The following is a 19,061-nucleotide window of genomic DNA, read 5'->3' as shown; positions in this document are numbered from 1 at the left end:
ACATACAGTCAGTTTTTAGAAGAGAAGAATTCAGGTTAGTCCTTCAAGCTCTACAAGTCAAGCTAACCTAACTTTTGAAGATCCACATTTCCCTTCCTGATATCATAGCTGATTTCTTTTTATTTGTTTTTTTTTCCCTTTAACTTTATAAAATTATATGGCTTTTACAATACTATTAAACCATCATCTCGGTTTTCCTAAAACCTTGGTGTTCGGAGAAAAATCTTTAAACATTATATTTCAATATTCTGGAATTTAGCAAATAGAAATCATTTTGGTAATCTTTACTGACCTAAAAGATGGAAAGTTTAGTCTAATCTGATGCGTTGTCCTTAATTGGTACTGAAAGTTCAGTGAGACGTTGCCAAAAGTAAAAGCTCTTCTAATCAAAAGCGGAACCTGCAACAAGTTTAGATGTTTCCTGTTCTAGTTTTAGCTATTCGGTAAAAGTACCCCCAATTTAGTGTGTCTATGATATATGTTCAGGGCCCCAAGCCAGACACAGAGAGTCAGGACATCCGATGATAAATATGCAAGAAGAGGAAACTGTGAAAAAAGCTTGGAAGTGAGATTTATCTCTTGTTCAAAAGGCCACCAAATTTGTTAGTGCAGCAGACAGGCTTTTATCAGTTCGATGTGGATAAAGCACTCCTCCAATGGAATTGTGTGAGTGCATGTGCGGGGGAGTCAGACTGAGAGAATGAGAGTGAATTGTGGCTCATTTTGTTTTCAAATCCCAGTTTAAAGACCCATTTGTCACTCTACAACTGTGAGCTGAAGATTTTAGTTGCCATGGAAGTTGACAGGCAAAGGGCAAAGGGAGGACAGTCTGATAGAGGGGCAAAAAGAGATGAAGAGAAAGCCAGGGGTGGGGGGGAGGGAGGTGAGAAGGAGAACATTTAGACATACTTTGGGGAAATGGAAAGGTTAGAAGGGAGAATGATGCCGAGAAGGACTGATAAAACTTGGTAGGTGTCTTAATGATTGGAAAGACGGTGGGCATGGTTTTGGATAAATAACAGATGAAAGTTAGTGTGAATAGTGAAAGGGGTGATGAAGAGGAAGAGAAAGGATGAGTATGAGAGAGCAAGATTCCCAGGAAGTTCTGGGTATGCGCCAGTGTGGCTGAAACCACGCAAACTTTCTCATTGTGTTTTCTCAGTCTTATCTTGTTCTCCTATACACATTCTCCCACACACATTTGGAGCAAACATGTTCACAATTAGATGTTTTTCTATTTATGTAATGCCCATCCAACAACAAACTTCATCACATGGCTATCACTGCTAACACTGATGTTTTAGGCTCCAGAACTGTGTGTCCAAAGTCTGGTTTATCTGTTGAGTCACAACATTCAAAAATATGTGTTTAAATTCAGTACATTGTGTGCTTCTTTTATTGTAAAAGCTCTTGTAAGTGGTTCAAAAATCTTTTCAAGGTTAAGCAAAGTTTCAGTAAAGTCAAGTATAGGATCAGTGTTTGCTTTAAAAATGAAAAAGTTGGGAAGATGTGCAGATTTAAGTTGATAATACTCCAGAGTTCCCTTTCCTTCCCTTACACTGTATCATTTGTAAGGTAATGTAATCGGCATCTAAGTTAGACTCCAAGCAATTATTAGAACAGTGGCTGATTAAAACAACACATATGCTTAATACACATGATATTTACACAAGTTACCATCTACTGGTAAAATGTACTCTAAAGGTTTGAGGAATTCTCTGGAGAAGAGAAAATAATATCCATTTCAGAAATACCCAGACTAACTAATCCTTTAAAATCCAGGAGATGGCTATAGCTTATAGCTATAGCTTCTTATGCTATTTCTGTTTCCTCCACACTTCAGGCATTTTTAATCATTCATACAATGTACCACATTTTCTGCAGTATAAGACGCTTTAAAGTAAATGTTGCATCAGTGACAAATAGAAAACACTAGTCACACTGGAAGTTGGATTTATTTAGAAACTGTCAAACTGAGGGGGGCCTCGTCAGTGTTAATAATATGAGCCGGTGACACATTGTGTTCAGTTGCTTTTCAACAAACTCAGAGAAAATGTCAACAAATTGAAACTGAAAGAATGAAACAGTGGCCAAATTGGCTCATATTTTCTGTAGTGAATTAAACTGTCAACCAGAGAGTACTTCTGACATCAGTTTATGGTACAAAAGAAGTCACCATCATGTGCAGTGCTATGCCTCATTGTTTGTTTTCATTTTTGTGTATTTTCAAAATACTTGATGCCAGTTCAGTTATTGGTTGGGTTTTTGTGTTGATTTGTTTTTAAATCATATAAATCATAAAAGAATATCAACCTTATGCCATACTTATTTACTGTATCTGCCAGATGCATGTTAAGCTAATTGTTCCCTAGAAATAAATCTAAATAATAAGAACAAGTGTTAAGCAACATATTAGATGTGAAACAGTCCTTTGAGATCCAACCCAAACCTTCACTTTTCTTCTCCTTCTTTAGCTCTTGGATCTAAAACTCATCCCAGCAAGGATGGATGCATAAGTACACAAAGAGTCAGTGATGCTGGAGTGTGGCCAAGCACCACAACCATAGAGGGGCTCACACATTCCCCTTTTTATTGCTCCGAAAATGAGTGAACTTTACACTCATCTCTCCTTCCACGGTTCTTCAGGGACAGCAGGTAGCCAAAACCAAAAACCTGATTATAATCAGACATATATAGTATGAAATTCGCTAACGACCTTTGGGAGTACATTTGGCAAGAAACAGGAAAGATGGGAGAACTGGAGGGGAAGAGGGGAGCCCTGGAAAATATTCAAATATGGGACGTTGTGCTTGTTTTATTAGCAAAGAACCCCCACACATACCACATTTTTTTCCCCCTTTAAAACCAAGATGTCACTTATAATGATGTTCTATCATATATAAATGCAGTTCCATACCATTCTGGCTCTTCTAAATAAGATTTACCATCAAATGTTCTATGAGTTTCTTTTTCCTATGGAACTCTTAGTAACAGCCAGACATTTCATATAAAAAAATATGCTTTTTCATTTATGATGAAAGCCCAGCAGCTTTGCGGTGGAAGATTTGAGTATACTACAATGTGAAAACATTTCCAAACTATCACCACTTCTTTAGTTTTATTGGATTCTTGTTACCCTATCATGGTGACAACTAAAAAACTCTGAACCTGTTCCAGATTTAAATTTTTAGCTGTAAGTTTACCAAATGAGTTGCCACAGAAATGAGGCACAAATCAAACTTTGTTTATTGTGGTGAAATTAATACTCGTGGGCCCAGTGTTGTGGCTGGAATGCTTTTCCAAAAGGAAAAGAAAAAAAACCAAACAAAAACAACAGTTTTATTTACAACAATCACAAAAACTGGCATCTTGTGTTCCAAAAAATCTGCATTTGTTAAAAATCCCAAATCCTCAATGAAAACAAGGAGTGACAACTAATGACAGTTTTGCTTTGGATTGCTTGATTCCATGACTATAAAGATGAAATCAGGCTTTCTGAACAGTGCTGCAGTCCATGATCACTTTGTTTTCTCTTTTAGTTAATGAACTAATTTTAGCCATATTGTCTGTCACTGAATGACCCCATCATCACAAGACCAGCACCAATGATATTATTTATTGTCATTGGAAGCAGTTTAGGATGTGCAGGTAAATGTTGAAAACTGGTCTTTCAGCACAGACCTGCATGTTTTCTCCTTGTCATTTATTTAACAGTGGATGGATTTTTCCTGGCCACTGAGGGCTGAAAATCCTTTGCTCCAGCTTGTTTATTTGTGCAGCACCTTTCCTGCAGCCGTCACAGGCTGCAGGAAAGTGCAGCACTGTTCAGAAAGCCTGATTTCATCTTTATAGTCATGGAATCAGGCAATCCAAAGCAAAACTGTCATTAGTTGTCACTCCTTGTTTTCATTGAGGATTTGGGATTTTTAACAAATGCTGATTTTTTGGATCTCAGATCTGAATCGAGGCTCGAGTGAGTTTGGTCCAAATCAGCCAATTTCTCTGTTTTCATTTTTCTCCAGCTTATGTTTTTATACAAGAACGTTGAGATCCTCTGGACAAGTTTCAGAGACTTTTTATCAAAACAGACTCACGGTAGGGTAGGTTATTGCCTTGAACCAGGGATATAATTTAAAATAAAACCTCTTTATCAGCCATCCATTATTTACTCTGTAGAGTTATTTGGAAAGCCCTGCTAGAGTCTTAAGCTTTTTATAAAACAGAGAACAACCATGCTTACTCTTGAAGGCTGCGCCGTCCTCTCATACCTAAAAACCTTACATCTACATAACTTCATGAACACACACACATAGGGACACTTACACACAGCGCTGTGTTGACTTAGCCCATCTGGTCCTGATTGTGATGAGATGATTGAGATATTTGTTGTGGCTCATTTGTGGGGGCGTAGTGGTGACCCGGCAGGCTAACTGAGACACAAACACACACAGAAGTACATACTGTAGATGGATTTAGTGACATGCACCCACTCGTACGCACACTGCGCATTAGACAGCTACAAGGTCATTAGAGGATATTATTTAGATTAGTGACACAGCACAGAACTGTTTTCGACAGACATAAAGCACATTGAAAAATTATATATTAAACAGATTCAGGAAGTGTTTCTTTTATGTTGTTTTCTTTTCCTATCTGTTCCCGTCATGTGCATATTTATGTGACAGCTGAACTACATGTTGAGTTTTCATGACTGTGACTCAGTCCCCAGTTACAAGAATTTCCAATGAATTGTTACCAAAAGTTTTTTTTAGGAAGATCTACTTTTCTTCCTCTCTACAACATTTGGATTTTCATCTTTTGCTGTTTTGTCCAAAACTACCAACAGTCTCATTAGCTTAGCTATTCCATAGATCTGTTACATGAACCTACATGCAAGCATAAAACATATGGTAACTAACATTTATGTTTTATGTTTTAAAGTACCATTAAAATTCTACAAGTTAGTGGATTCATTACCGTAATTCATCTTAATGTGGATCTTACTGCTGGTGCAGTTTTGATGTAGAAATTGTGTGCTCTCTACGAAGATGCTGCATATTTTTAAAGTGTTTTTGTAAGTTAAATACATACTAATGGAATTGCTGGATTTTCACCAGCTCTCCATTCTGCAAATATTTATAACTTGCTACTCTTTCCACGCATCTGTGATGATAGGAATGCATAGTTGAAACAATGCCTCAGATTCTATTAAGTGGGGTTCTGTCAGGTAGTTATTAATCATCTGTGTCACACCTGTATTAGATAGAGGAAATGGTTGACAGCTATCTGGATTGTGTTTCCTTAAAAGTTACAATATTTTTGACTAAAATGATATTCTCCTAGACTCTATTTTTTGTGTGATCAGCTCATTAAATCATCCATGGAACTGTTTCAGCCCTGACCATAAGGTACGTTGCTAAGGCTTCTGTTATAGAAACTCTTTTCATAAACAGTAAATATGTTTCCCAATGTGACAGCTGTGTGAAACAAACATGCAGATGGATGAAAGGTTCTTTTATCTGTAGGTTTTGTGATGTACTTATAAGTCATCAGTGTTGTTCCTATAGGACAAAGACACTTTAGTAAACTGATTCAACAGAGAGACATAGAAACTATGAATCACAAACCATTTGTCCACTGATTTTCTTGATTCATTGTTTCATTGCTTTTGACTGTTCATCGAAAAATATTGATTAAAAACTTGAACCATAAACACATGCTCTTTTGTGAACTATGTTTTCAGATAAAGATTAGGATTAAGTTCAGAAGCATATGAATGTAAGAATTTGGTTATTCTTTAAATATCAAAATATTTTCAATATTTCTAACTCGATCAAAGAATCTGGCAGATATTTTTTCTCTTTTATTGCATTTCATTTTTGAATTAAAACAGTGCTTACACAAATTGGTTTGAATGTGTATATGTATATCTGAGAGAATTAGTAGCTACCTGCCTGATCCCAGTATCCTATTTTTTTCAGACAAGTTCTTTTCACTTTGACTTTTTTTCTGTAAGTTAGATACTGACTACTTATGACTACTTCATATTCTCCCACTTTCAAATATCTAAGTGAGCGTTTAGACAAGCTAATAATTTCAAGAAAACAGACAAAACAGAAACAAAATTTGCTCATCAAAAGTCATTTAAAATGTGCAAAGAAATGTGAGGTGCACATGTAAAACGTTTTCCATGTTAATGCACTCTAGGAACAAAATAAACATTTTGGGGTGTTAAGATATAAAGTTACATCCTCTGTGTGTGTTTGTGCAGTAATAAGAACTTCTCCAATAAACGTAATTGTTTCATCTTCTTTTACATCTTTTGCATGTTAGTCATTCTCTTTGCAAACTGTTTGCCACCCCAGGGTTTACATTGATTATGAAAGCTGGATGCCAGCATTGTGCCTCTAGTGCAGGGGTCTGAAACTCCAGTCCTCGAGGGCCGCTGTCCTGCAGTTTTTAGATGTGCCACAGGTACAAAAGACGCTGGAATGAAATGGCTTAATTACCTCCTCCTTGTGTTGATCAGTTCTCCAGAGCTTTGCTAATGACCTTATTATTCTATTCAGGTGTGGTGCAGCAGAGGCACATCTGAAAGTTGCAGGAAATCGGCCCACGAGGACTGGAGTTTCAGACCCAGGCTCTAGTGTAAAGCTAAAACCACCTTACAGATTTTCCTCCCTTGAAACGTCTTCACACAAAGAGAGAAATAGGACGAGAGTCAACATACATTTCCGCCTTAGTTCTGTTTGGTTTGGCCTGAGATGCTGATCCTCTAGAGCGAAACTCACTTCTTTTGCAAACACCACATTTACAAATCTTTACCAGACTTAGCAAAAAAAAAAGAAAAAAATTGGTATTTTTATTTGCTGAAACTCCCTTAATGCTAATTGTGAGTTTGAGGGATTACGTGTTTAAATTCATTTTAATGGGAACTATTTGTGTTTATCCCTTGGCTGGTGCAGATTCTTGGCATCCTGTGGGAACAAGCTTCAAAATAACACAACTAACTTGGGTCCTCTCCACTGGTTTCCCACTCCTACCTCTTTCACAATTTTAGACTTCCCAGAAAAAGATTTGAAAGACTTTAGAGCTACAGGCGAAAAAGTGAAAGTTAAATTTACATCTGTTGTTTATTTTTTTTATTTCTCCACACAAGCTTGAAAGAGACACTAGAACATATCCGTAAACAACATACCTGTTCTTAAAGAACATATTGTTTCTAAATTTGTTACTGATGAACAAAATAATTATTTTTCCAACATTTGTGGGGAATTGCTTAGTAAAGTTTAAGTCATGTAAGCAAAGTGAAAACAGAGCCACTGAAACCACTGTGACTAAGGGTAAGAATGATGAAGCAATGGTTTACACTAAATTGGAGAATATGTTTGCACAAATGCACAAGTAGATGCTATAAAAGCTTCAAACCTCATCATTACACAAACGTTTAAAAATCATACACAATTGCAGTTGACATGGGTTTGCTCTCAGGGATTCTTGAAGGCTTGACAGTTTGTGCAGGCTGCCAATATAAACACATAACGGTTTGTAGAAAAAAAAAAATAAAAGGATGATGTCGCATGGAGATTTTCTGTTGAGTGTTACCAAAACAAGTAACCTTGTGGGTCCATGAAGGCTTTAAAAGCTGTCAAATGACAGCTGACAGAAAATGAATAGGACAACCTTGTTCTATCACTGTTTGTTCTTAGATAAAAAACCATCAATGTAACCATTTCTGGCACCAACACACAATGTGATTTTGCAAGGTTTCCTTGTGATTTTTTATTAAAATAAAATTAAGTGAAACCAGTATGATACATCACAGAACTTATCGTATCCACTTACACATTACTTGATATGGATGACAAAACTGTCATTTCTCATCAGTATAGATTGTTGACAATTATTACCTATACAAAGTTCCAGTGTAGTTGGGATGGTTATTACTTTCTAACACATTTTTGCTACTTTGACTTATGTCTAGGTAACCACTGGCATATTTCACTTTTTTTAAATTATCAAATATAAGCCCACTAAACTCTTCTGGGCCTCTATGACAAAATCCCAAACAAACTGCGTTGAGTGAAAAAAAATAGTGTAAATAATAACCTTGTACTCTGCTCTTGAGCAGAGTGTAAGAGTACAGGGGTTTGTTCAAAGTATCAACAGGAGGAATAACTATAATTATGTAAACTGTGATTTTGTAAAAAAAAAAAAGTAATACTTTATTTGACAGGTTGTGAATTAAGACTGTCATGACACTGTCATAAACATGACATAACACCTGTCATGGACATGAGTAAGTCTTCATGAATATTTATAACTGTTGTCATAAAGTGTCATTCGGTAAATCATGACACTTTTAATACAAAGTTGACATTATTTAAAATGTCTTTGTTATGACAACTTGTCATAAACCAAGAAATTACGATCTGACATAAATTTGTTATAAAAGTATTACTGATTAAAATTTAAAATTATGTAGCTTTATTTTATTAAAGCTAAAGTTTAATCAGTAATACTTTCATAACAAATTTATATCAGATCATGGTTTCTTGGTTCAGCAGAAAAAATACTAACTCTTGTTTAGTTTTTAATTAAACAGAAAAAAGTGCAAGTAAAATATTTTTATTAAAACAGTCATCATCTATCAGAACACTATGCAGCCCTTCATTGAATGCTAGATAAATTGAAATTATAAATTCAGATTTATCCAGAAAGGGAATTTCCTATGTTTCAAAGATGATTTAAGTACTGATATGGCTCATAAAACTGAAAATAAATCCTCTTATCTAAATTAGTTGTAATTTAGAGCAGCAGTTATACAAATAAGAGTTGTTTCATCTTAAGGTAATCTGAGACATTATTTCCTCTTTAATAGGAAAGAAAATCTTAGTTATAACTAAACTCAAGACTTTCTTGTTGCAGTTTCTGTCAAATGACTAAGTGATTTCGCCACTTTTGGGTTTTGGACTAATAGATTGCAAAATGTAAGAATATGGTAAACCTTACAAAGATGAACATTCATGTAAAATATGAATTAAGTGCCGTTACTGGAAGTGTAAAAGCAAGTGCAGGTGCCTCACCCTCATAAAGTTTAATACTGTGCCTTGTACAGATCTGGATTAAAGAGCGCAGTCTTAAAATAAAATTGTCGAAATATGAGAACATCTGGCAGGTTGACTACCTGGAGGTTCTGGTTTTTAACTTTATGTAAAACTACTTGAAACTGCCAACAATGACCATAATACCTTGAGCTCCTACAGACTGCAAATGCTTTTTGGTGACTTTATAAATCACTCTGCAAATACTATCACAAACTAAGTAAAAACAGGAAACATTTCACATGTGAGATTGTAAAGTATCAAACTTTCAGTTGTCCAGAAATAGGAAGAAGCCTGAATTTTCTACATAATGAGCAATAAAAAACAAGGCAACCAACAAAAACTGATGACAAAGTCCTAAAGTAAAACATTTTGACAGTAATGTAGTTTGGCTGTGTTGAGAACTTTAAAAAAGAGAACATGCTCCCATAGTGATGTTGTAGCAAATCAGAAAAGCGCAGATAAAACTGCACACAGGTCAGCACCGTATTTAACTAGAATACCATACAAGGTCTTTTTCAGGAATAATAGTTGATCCACTTGAACAGGGTGAATCAAGCTGCACTAAATTAAGGAGGTCCTAAAATCTCATTCAGTGTTTATATTGGAACAGTTACTGTTACACCATAAACTGCTTGTGATACAGCTTTACCACCATCCTCTGTGTCTGTCTACTCACTTATTTAACAGACTGTCAGATGCTCAGGAAACTTCCTGACAAACATTTTTTTATGGAATGCCTAACTCAGCAAATGAGGTTTAAAATAATTTGGTATTTTATTTCTTTGTATATTGTAACATGTTCTTGAAATAGGTTTGAAAGCCAAATATTCTTGAGAAAGATGAGCTTTCATCTTTTTACAGTTCTCTGCTACTGTGTTATTTTCCTGACATTGTCTTTCCCTCCCTGGGGTAAATTCCTATCTCATTTTATTCCTTATCTGCACCATGTTTCTTTTCAGATGCACAAACGGAGCTGTGGAGCTTTATGAGGAAATTAAATCCATCCAGACGATCTTTAGGGGTTCACATCTGTGTCAAACAGGCAGAGGTTCAGCAGGTGTTGGAACACAGACACACACATGCAGAAAAAGAGCTTCACTCATCAGCCCTTCAAGCACACAGATCTTCACAAATATATAGAAAGGTTTATGCAAATACACACATTTGCTGGAGTTTTTTTTTAAATCAAAGATGTATGCTATGATTCCAGTTTGCAATCCCCTGCACAAACTGGTAGGAAGACAGTTTCACATGTGAGACAGAGAGAGTGAAAGTCAGGAAACAAGCAGACAGATATTTCCCTTAAGAATAAAACGTAAAAAAACTTTCAGAAATAAAGCTTAGGCCTGTCAGTGGATTCTGCACTAATCTTTAATCAAAACAAGATTGCTCTCCTTTCCCTTCTGACACACTCCATTTTTGACCTCTGTTAAATATGGTCAAAATAGAGTGTTCACACAATTTTATAGCCAAATGGCTTTAGAATCCTATGACTCTTCCAGTTTAGGATGCACTTACTATCATGGCTAGACACAATCAAATATCCTAAAATGCACAAACACTCCTAGGTTTACAATAGCAGCTCATTATCTGTCAGGATGTTTTTTAAACATTGAAAGATGTTTAGGTTTACCATTATGTGAATCCTAAGACACAGGTTTTCAGGCTTTGATACAGAGGACAGAAGGGAAATTGCAAAGCACCAGTCATTTTGCTACCATGGTTATCTACTCTGCTGCTCTTTTCTTATAGAAGCATTTACAACTGGTGTCATTTAATGGTTGCTGTTTCAATAGCGCCCTTGACGATCAATTTTCTGCTGTCTTATAACCAATGAAAATGCAGAAAATCAACTACCATAAATTCTGTTTTGCTATGCAGTCCTATGCAACGGCTGTAAAATAGTCTTCCTATTGTTGGCAGAAAATAGGGGGTGCCAACTCCCCATTCCACTGCACATGTATAAAGTGTAAGAAAACTCAAGCAACAACCAACAGATAACGTGTTCTTCTTTCTTCTGGTGTTGCTGTCCTGGGCAACTGTCCATATGGCAGCTATCCTGTTAAGTCTATTGTGTGATTAAGGATCTCCTGCTGATAACTATACCATGACAGTAGAGTAGTGATTAGTTCATTTGACAATGAAGCAGTCTGCCGTTCAAGCTCCAGGTGAACAGGCTGCACTCTGTGGAATTTTGCAATTTCTCTCCTTGCATGTGTGGATTTTTTTTTTTTTTTGATTTTCTATAAAGTCCAAAACTACCAGGTTGGCTGGTTATTCAGGACAAAATGTTTGGTTTTTAAAATGCTGGAATAGATAACTTTACATGACATTTTGTGATAGTTAGAAAAGTGAACTGTAGGTAAGAGAGCTTACAACTTCAAATGTATGCAATAAATTATTATATTTAAAAATAAAACTGTAGAATAATTTTTGTCTTCAAAATATAAATGCATTATTTGCATAATGCATAACACATTGCAAGAGAACACCGATGAAAGCTGGCAACTGAGACAAAATATAAACCCAAAAATAACCTTCTTTTATTAACACTGCATTGGATTTATAAAACATATTTCTATTATTTCATGCTCCACATGGAATAGGAGCAAGCATGGACATGTTTTCAGAGTCTAAAAGCTTGCTGGTGCTGTTTGCAGTCTGGGATTTGAAAATGGCCAAACTGAGTTCAACAATGGTTACTGTCAGAACAAATATCAGGATTACTGTTACCTTCTACTACAGCTGTAAAATTGCTATATTAAATTTCTAAATATAAAGTTCAACAAATATAAGTGTCAATCTGTTTACACTTAGTATATTTTGATTTGCAGCAACAATACTTTTTTTTTTAATTCCTGACCTCTTACTCCACTTCCATTTTGGTAATCATGTGTTGTTTTTAGCTGAAAAATTAAGATTTTCTTTCTCTGTGTAGTTTACCAGCTCCATGGCTCAGATTCTGACACAGTCCAGTGACACACACTGCACTTGTTACCCCAGATTGATATCGGGGCTTTCTGCCAGTGCCTCTGTCTTGTTATCGTTTGTTTGTGTGTGTATTAGGGTGTTGTGAGGGGGGGAGGACTAGGGGCGGAGCAACTCTCCCCCCCTCGGTTTTTCTTTCAACCCCTTCAGAAGTCACACAGAGGGGCTGGATCACAGCAAAACCAACATGTGGTTTGAGTTAGCATCTCTCCATTACGTCTTCTATATGTGGGCTTGTACGCATACTCACAGAGCTTGTTGGTGTCTCTGAACTGGTGCAGTTTACAATTTCACTTTTAAAGCTAGGCGTGTTCTTTGTGCAATTTTTTGTGATTGAGAGAATACGTTTTAGGTATTGCATGGGAGTGTTTCTGTTGTGGGTTAGGAAGTAAGGTTAGATTAAAAAGTCAATACACTGTCTCTGAAGATCTTGTAATTAAAAAAATAAAAATGTTTAAATATTTTTCTTTAAAAAAGCAATTATCCCCTCAGATGCAGTCAACGCATTATTAATTCATATTGAAAATATACATATATGCTGTATATTTAGACCTGTCATGCAGCTTGTTTGTGCTCAGAATTCTTCCTCTCTGACTGTGCTGGTAAGAAGTGCAGATGCACAGTCATGATTTTTGACTATTATCAAAGTTTATCTCTTCAGCATCTCAGGAAGCAGAGCAGGAGGGAGCAATGAACCAGCTCACTCAAGCTATTTTCTCCCTTTTTGATTATTTAAATAACCTCTTGCTGCGTCACAACATCAGATCTTTTTCCAGCCCAATTTACTCACCCACACAACGTCCCTCAAAGTGGCCTCTTGGTTTTTTTGACCACTGCGATACACATCTCCTCACTTATAAAATGATTGTCTGATTAAGCGATGCTTGCTCAATGTAAATTGGACTTGAAGCAGACTAAACATAATAATACTTGAATAACTTTAATTGGGGAGTGAAAGCGGGTCGCAGTCCAAATGCAAAAGTACAGATGAACACGATAAAGTCCATCAGCACTGAAAACTCTATTTTAAAGAATTGGACTGTAATGTTGTTGAAGGATTTGTTATCTTTTGACCAAACAGCACTGTGTTTTACTGTTAAGTTAAAGGCAAACATTATGTTTCAAGAATGTTTCACTAATATGCACCCATAATTGATGGGCTGTGTTTTCAGGAATGCTAAATTTGTAGTATTCAGCATATTTTAGCAAATGCAAAACAAATTTGTGGTTTATTTGGTGATGAATTTGGCAGAAAAAATAAAAGAATCAAGTCTGTGTTCAAACTAGCCATATTTTAGGATACATTTTCTTTTGTGAGATTAAGATCTGGACATTCAAAAAACCTGAAGAACAAAATCTTACTGTAGCTGCATATTATACACTGTTTGTCTTTTCTACCAGAAAATTGGAAACATTGTAAGATTTACTTCAGCATGGATTAAATGTATTTTGATTGGTTTTGGTGCTGACTAAAGTAAAATCCAAATCCTATTTATTAAGACTGAAGAAACTATTTGATGGTCCCAGCAATACCAACTTAAAACATATTTTTGAACAAGTCTTCCTTTCTTGCATTTGATATTTTTACATAAATCACATAGATAGATCACTAGATAATCATGTGCAATGGCCAAAAACCACAGCAAGGAATTACTGTAGATGAAAATGTATTGTAATAGCTGATAATTTCCCATTTTAGTCAAATATTCCTAAATTGTTGTATAAAGACATCTGCTGACCTCTGCAAAGCAGGTGGAAACAGAAGATTTATCATATATAAAGGTAACTGATATTTAATATCAAATTGAACTGTATAAAATGCATTGCTCTGAATATTTTTATTTTTTTTCACATACTCCAAAATGACTAAGAGGAAATCGTTGAAAATGTTGCCTCCCAGGGACATGACTAAGTTCTTTTATGGCTGAGTAAGCACTCATTCTCTTGGGAAATATAAAAATAGGAATTTATTTCAAAAATGGAGGACTAGATTTAATCTAAGCTCCAAACACCAGTTTGTTCCCACCATTGGTCTCAAAGTTATCTAAATACATTTGTGATAGCACGTGATAATCATTAAAAAATACACAATTAACTCTGATCCATGAAAAGAACAATCAAAAGACAACACCCACCTCCAATCTAAAGTCCACACATCCGAGATCTTGGTCAAACAAACTGCTTGTGAAGTTTTTTGCAATGGGATCCCTGTAAGAAAAGCGATCTGCACCAGAAAATGTGGTCAGGGCATTGAGACCTGAACTTTGCCTCATTGGTTAACTGGCTCTCCCAGTGGGACCAATCTGTTTGTTGGTGCAGCAGTATATTTATCAACTCTCTGTGCTTCTCAGTGGCACTGATATCCTGAGGATGTGGAGTCAGAGGCATGAATAGATGCCTGTATGGACAGACTGTTTATTTGCGAAGCAGTTGAAGGTCGAAGCATGGCAGAGCGGGCTGGCATTGGTTGATATTCCCAGAGATTCTGTGACCTGTTTCTTTATATACCAGTCCTTGTGATATGTTTCATTATGCATGTTTGATTTGCTGGATTTGACGTGTTTTAATACATAAATCATATCAACTGGCTGCAGATTTTCAGAAATTCATTCTGGGGAAGAAAATAAATGCATAATCTCAACCTAATAGTATTTTTGCATTATATTCCTGTTTTATAGCTTCAAGGTTGTTCTGACAAGTCCAATACATCTTTTCCTAAAGAACTATACTTTTTTGTCTTTTTCTTTGTCAAAGAAAAAGACAAAACAGTATATCCTTTGATAAGTCCAGTGTTTTACTTTTCAAGAAAATATGAAATGTTCTGTTCTTCACAAGGAAATTAAATTAAATAAATCTAAACTAAACGGTGCAACAACTGCAACAAGAAGCCAAAGTAGAAAGAGTAGTAGCAGCTATAGGTGGAAAAAATACCAGGTACATCACTGAGCAGCTTGTGGAATTACCTTTCTATTTTCTTCATAAATTCAGTTTGTTGCTGTGACTGGAATCATTTTTCTGCCTAAGATTCAATTCGCTTCAACTGACAGATGGTCTCATATTTCACTAAAGAAAATTTTGGTATGAAGATTAGTTTATTGTCAAAATAATTCTAAATCACTATACCTACATACGTAATAATGCCTAACAGGTGGTAAGAGGTGTTTTTGCTTAACTGCTGTTTTTTTTCCTGTAACCCTTTTACTGTTTGTCTTGATGGGAACTTTCACACTTAATATTTATTGCATTTTAAACAATCAACTTTTATAAGTAGGAATATACTTACATAAATATTGGTTGCTTGGAAAAGCTTGGAAGTGTTTGCCAAAATTGTGGTAGAACATGAAATGCTTAAAAAAGTTTCATTTTGACTGGTACTTGACATGCATAATTTTTACCTCAGCAAATTGAAGGAGAAGATTATTGAGCATTTCCAATTTTTATATTTCTGCAGTTGGAGAACTTCATACAAAAGAGCATAAGGCGAGATGCTGTTAATATACAGTCACATGTTGTTAACAACCAAACAGCCACAATGTTGGAGATTGGAACGAACCTCCTGTCACAGACAGCAGAGCAGACACGGAAACTCAATGTGGTGGAAGCCAAGGTAAGGAGTTTTCATTTATCTTGATTTTACTTCAGTCCACAATTCCTGGGTGATTTATGATTATGTTCTTCCACCAGGTGCTGAATCAAACATCTAGGATAGAGATCCAGCTTCAGGAGAATTCATTGTCCACCTATAAACTGGAAAAGGAGCTCTTACTCCAGACCACTGAGATAAGACATCTGCGAGACTAAGAACAGGTAATAAATGTTGGTATTCAGAAACATATGAATCATATTTCTGCCTCACTCTTGTTATGTTGATAAAATAGCAACAGTGACAAGTCAGAATTTGTTGGAAAAATGGTTCTTACAAGGTGAGAAATGCTAAAACACACGCCCTACATACACGCCCACACACATACACACACAAAAGGTGGAAACAATATGTGATTGCTGCTGACCTATTAGCAAGAATATTTGAAATCTAAGCAAGTCTGTGGAGAAATAATGGAAATGTGTCCTCTGTTGTTGCTGAGAGACTCACCACTATTTGGATTCACAATATTTTTTGTATTTTTCATTATGAAGCGAATTTGGACAATGCAGTAAGTGGCGAAACCCACAGTGATAATCAAGCATGTTCTCTGTTTACAGTAATCGATATAACACAAACAGAAAGGCTTGGACTGCACACATATGTGTCAGCATGTAAGGGATGAGGAAACAGTAGTTTTAAAGCTGGTGAGAGATTTCCTTTGTTTTGCAACCTTATAAACTCTGACACTTATAAACACAGAAACACGCAATCCAAGTTTAGTGGGTGATATACGTAGCTAGCACTGATTAGCAACATTTGTTTACAAAGTGAAGTAAAAGTGAATGAACTGAATAAACTGTGGATGTTAAAATTAAACATCAGTACGAAGAACTCAAATATTTCAAGCATAACAAATGACCTAAGGTTTTACAAGAAATTTACCAACAATTACCCTGTGGAACAGTGCACTTGATTTGAACAATAGGAGACATTTAAAAAAGAATAAACCATTCCTATTATTATTTTGTTTTGTTTTTATTATTCTTTTTAACCACCACTATTCCACAGATCTAACATATGGCAGATTTACACGGACGATTCACCATGATTGGTATCCCGTGATCCACGCAATTTATTATGTCTCAAGTGAAAAGCAATCATGTCAAAACCAGTGACATGGTTTTAATGTCACTGTACAAAAGGGACATTAAAACCAAGTGATGCATTTTGTTATGCACATACAGAAGCTCAGATTTGACCTGTTACCTAAAAAACATATTTTCTCCAGGTCCTGTTAAAGTGTTTTTGCTGGACAATCGGTCAAAATAACCTAATAAACTATACAATACCTTCTTGTACCATACCAGTATTTTTTTCTTCTGCGATTCCTACATTGTACTGTTTTGTAAATTTGAGGACTGTCGAAGCGTTGACATGCGTATAATGTAGATCCCATCACAAGAGAACAGTTCATGTGCATCAGATTACATCTGTTGGTAAAAAGGGTTGGTCCTGACAAACCACATGTGAATGAATCTTGCTTCTTTGTACAAATAAACATGTAGGCTTCTTCACTCTCAACCAGCTGTGGAGAAATGGACAGAACATCCTAGGTCTGCTCAAGTTTCTGCAACATCCCAGGTTAAGCTCAATGACCTGGACCATATAGTAGACCATAACATAACATAGCATTGAAGTCTTTGTCAAAATACAGCAATCGATATAACTCAGGCAGATCTTAAACATAGATTCTACATTAGAGACATGTACAAAATGTATGTGATATAAAAATTGGTGTGAGCATGACTCTGTACACTTCAGTCTTCAGAAAGCACTCTTTTATTTTTACTTTTTTTTCCAGCTTTGATTTTAAACCAAAATTGAATATTTGGACATCCTCCTACAATATTTTTATACAGCTTGTTCAAATTAGATGAGTCAGTTGGGCATCTTATAATTTACAACAAATGCCAATTATAGACTAAATGTGGTCTGAACTGCCTTCAGTGTGTTTTCAGGTGAAGTTGGTTCTGTTGTATATAAGATTCTCAAATATGCTAAGTTTAAATGTGTTTACAAACAAATTGTACACAATATTTTGTTAGACCTGTTTAGTATTATAATTTTAGCATTCATTTTAAAAAACAAAAAGTTTTATTTTGCTTTGTTTTCTAAATACAGTTCCTAGTTTTTTCTGGTTAGCTTAAGTTAGCTGAGTTGTTTCTCACACCAGTTGCTGTGTCACAGCTTCTACCATGTTTAAGAAACGTATTTGAACTCGACTGACTTTGAAAATTAAACAGATGGTCTTTGTTAATTGGGAATTTATGTATAAAATGTATGCTGCCAACAATAATGTGCTAGACTAGTTTAGAATAGTTTGTCCACCTATCCAAAGTCAAATAAAGAACAACCTGAACCTAACAAAGTCCATGGTTTGTCTCTATAAAATTAAAATTTGACACATTTGAAAACATACTTGTTTAAGCAAAATAATAAGGATTTTCTCTTTTGAATTTTGAAATTTAAAATACAGACTCAAACCTTTTTCTCTCTTATATTTTGTAAATAAAGTAAATTAACATTGCTATAACTTTGCAACTTTGCAGAATGAATGAGCATTCATCCACACTTGTTTCTTTATACGTTCCTCAAAAACCGCAGCACATTTAAACAGTCAATTTGTCTCCATCAGGGTGAAAATTGTTTTCACATTTACATGCAGTTCAGCATGTTGAAGTGATCACAGCCAGGGATTGATCCTGGATTTCAACTCTGTTAAAGTGCCCAAAGTCTCATACGTTCATGTAGGACAATATTATTCCAATTCATAAATGAGCAACAGAAGCACAGAATGATGAGCCATTTTGTTTACATTTTCCAGATGCTTTCATTTCTTGAGTAGACCTTTAGGAAAGCAAATTTTGATTTTTAGAGACTATGTTGTTTATGATGTTTCATAAACAACATAAATTCCTTCCTTGCTACCAAACTGCGTATTTTTATGCCACTAAACAGCTGATATACAGTATTTAGTCATTTTTAAACCATAATTCACATGGTTTTCAACCAGATCATCACTTTAATATAGTCATCAGTGTTTCTGCTGTTGTCAGATGGATTATCATGAACTGTAGTTCAGATGCTAAGCCTTCACTCTACCTTTGGGAGCTTCTTTTGCTACACATACCACCAATCAAAACCTAATTTCTTCCAAAAGCGTCTTCGAATATTAATTCAGGATAAATAACTCATATTTCAACAGAAAACATTTCTATATAAATTTTCACTTTGGTGGCAAATCCTCTGAGGAGTCATCAGGGACGTTGTTGAACTGTGAAAGGTTCATTTGGATGTCTGCGCTTTTAATCTATTATGAG

General features: G+C 35.5%; 1 protein-coding gene across 1 annotated transcript in view; it reads left to right on the top strand.

Annotated features, from left to right (window-relative positions):
* The window catches only part of LOC116711152 (angiopoietin-1), a 70,117-nt gene that overhangs the window by 40,976 nt on the left and 10,080 nt on the right, over positions 1-19,061 (top strand). Inside the window, 2 exon segments of the mRNA XM_075074319.1 lie at positions 15,547-15,702; positions 15,780-15,911. Coding sequence (XP_074930420.1) covers positions 15,547-15,702; positions 15,780-15,911 — 288 coding nt within the window.

This window comes from Xiphophorus hellerii, chromosome 20, assembly GCF_003331165.1.
Source record: "Xiphophorus hellerii strain 12219 chromosome 20, Xiphophorus_hellerii-4.1, whole genome shotgun sequence".
NCBI classification, from domain to species: domain Eukaryota; kingdom Metazoa; phylum Chordata; class Actinopteri; order Cyprinodontiformes; family Poeciliidae; genus Xiphophorus; species Xiphophorus hellerii.
This window is presented reverse-complemented; position numbering and strand designations above follow the sequence as displayed.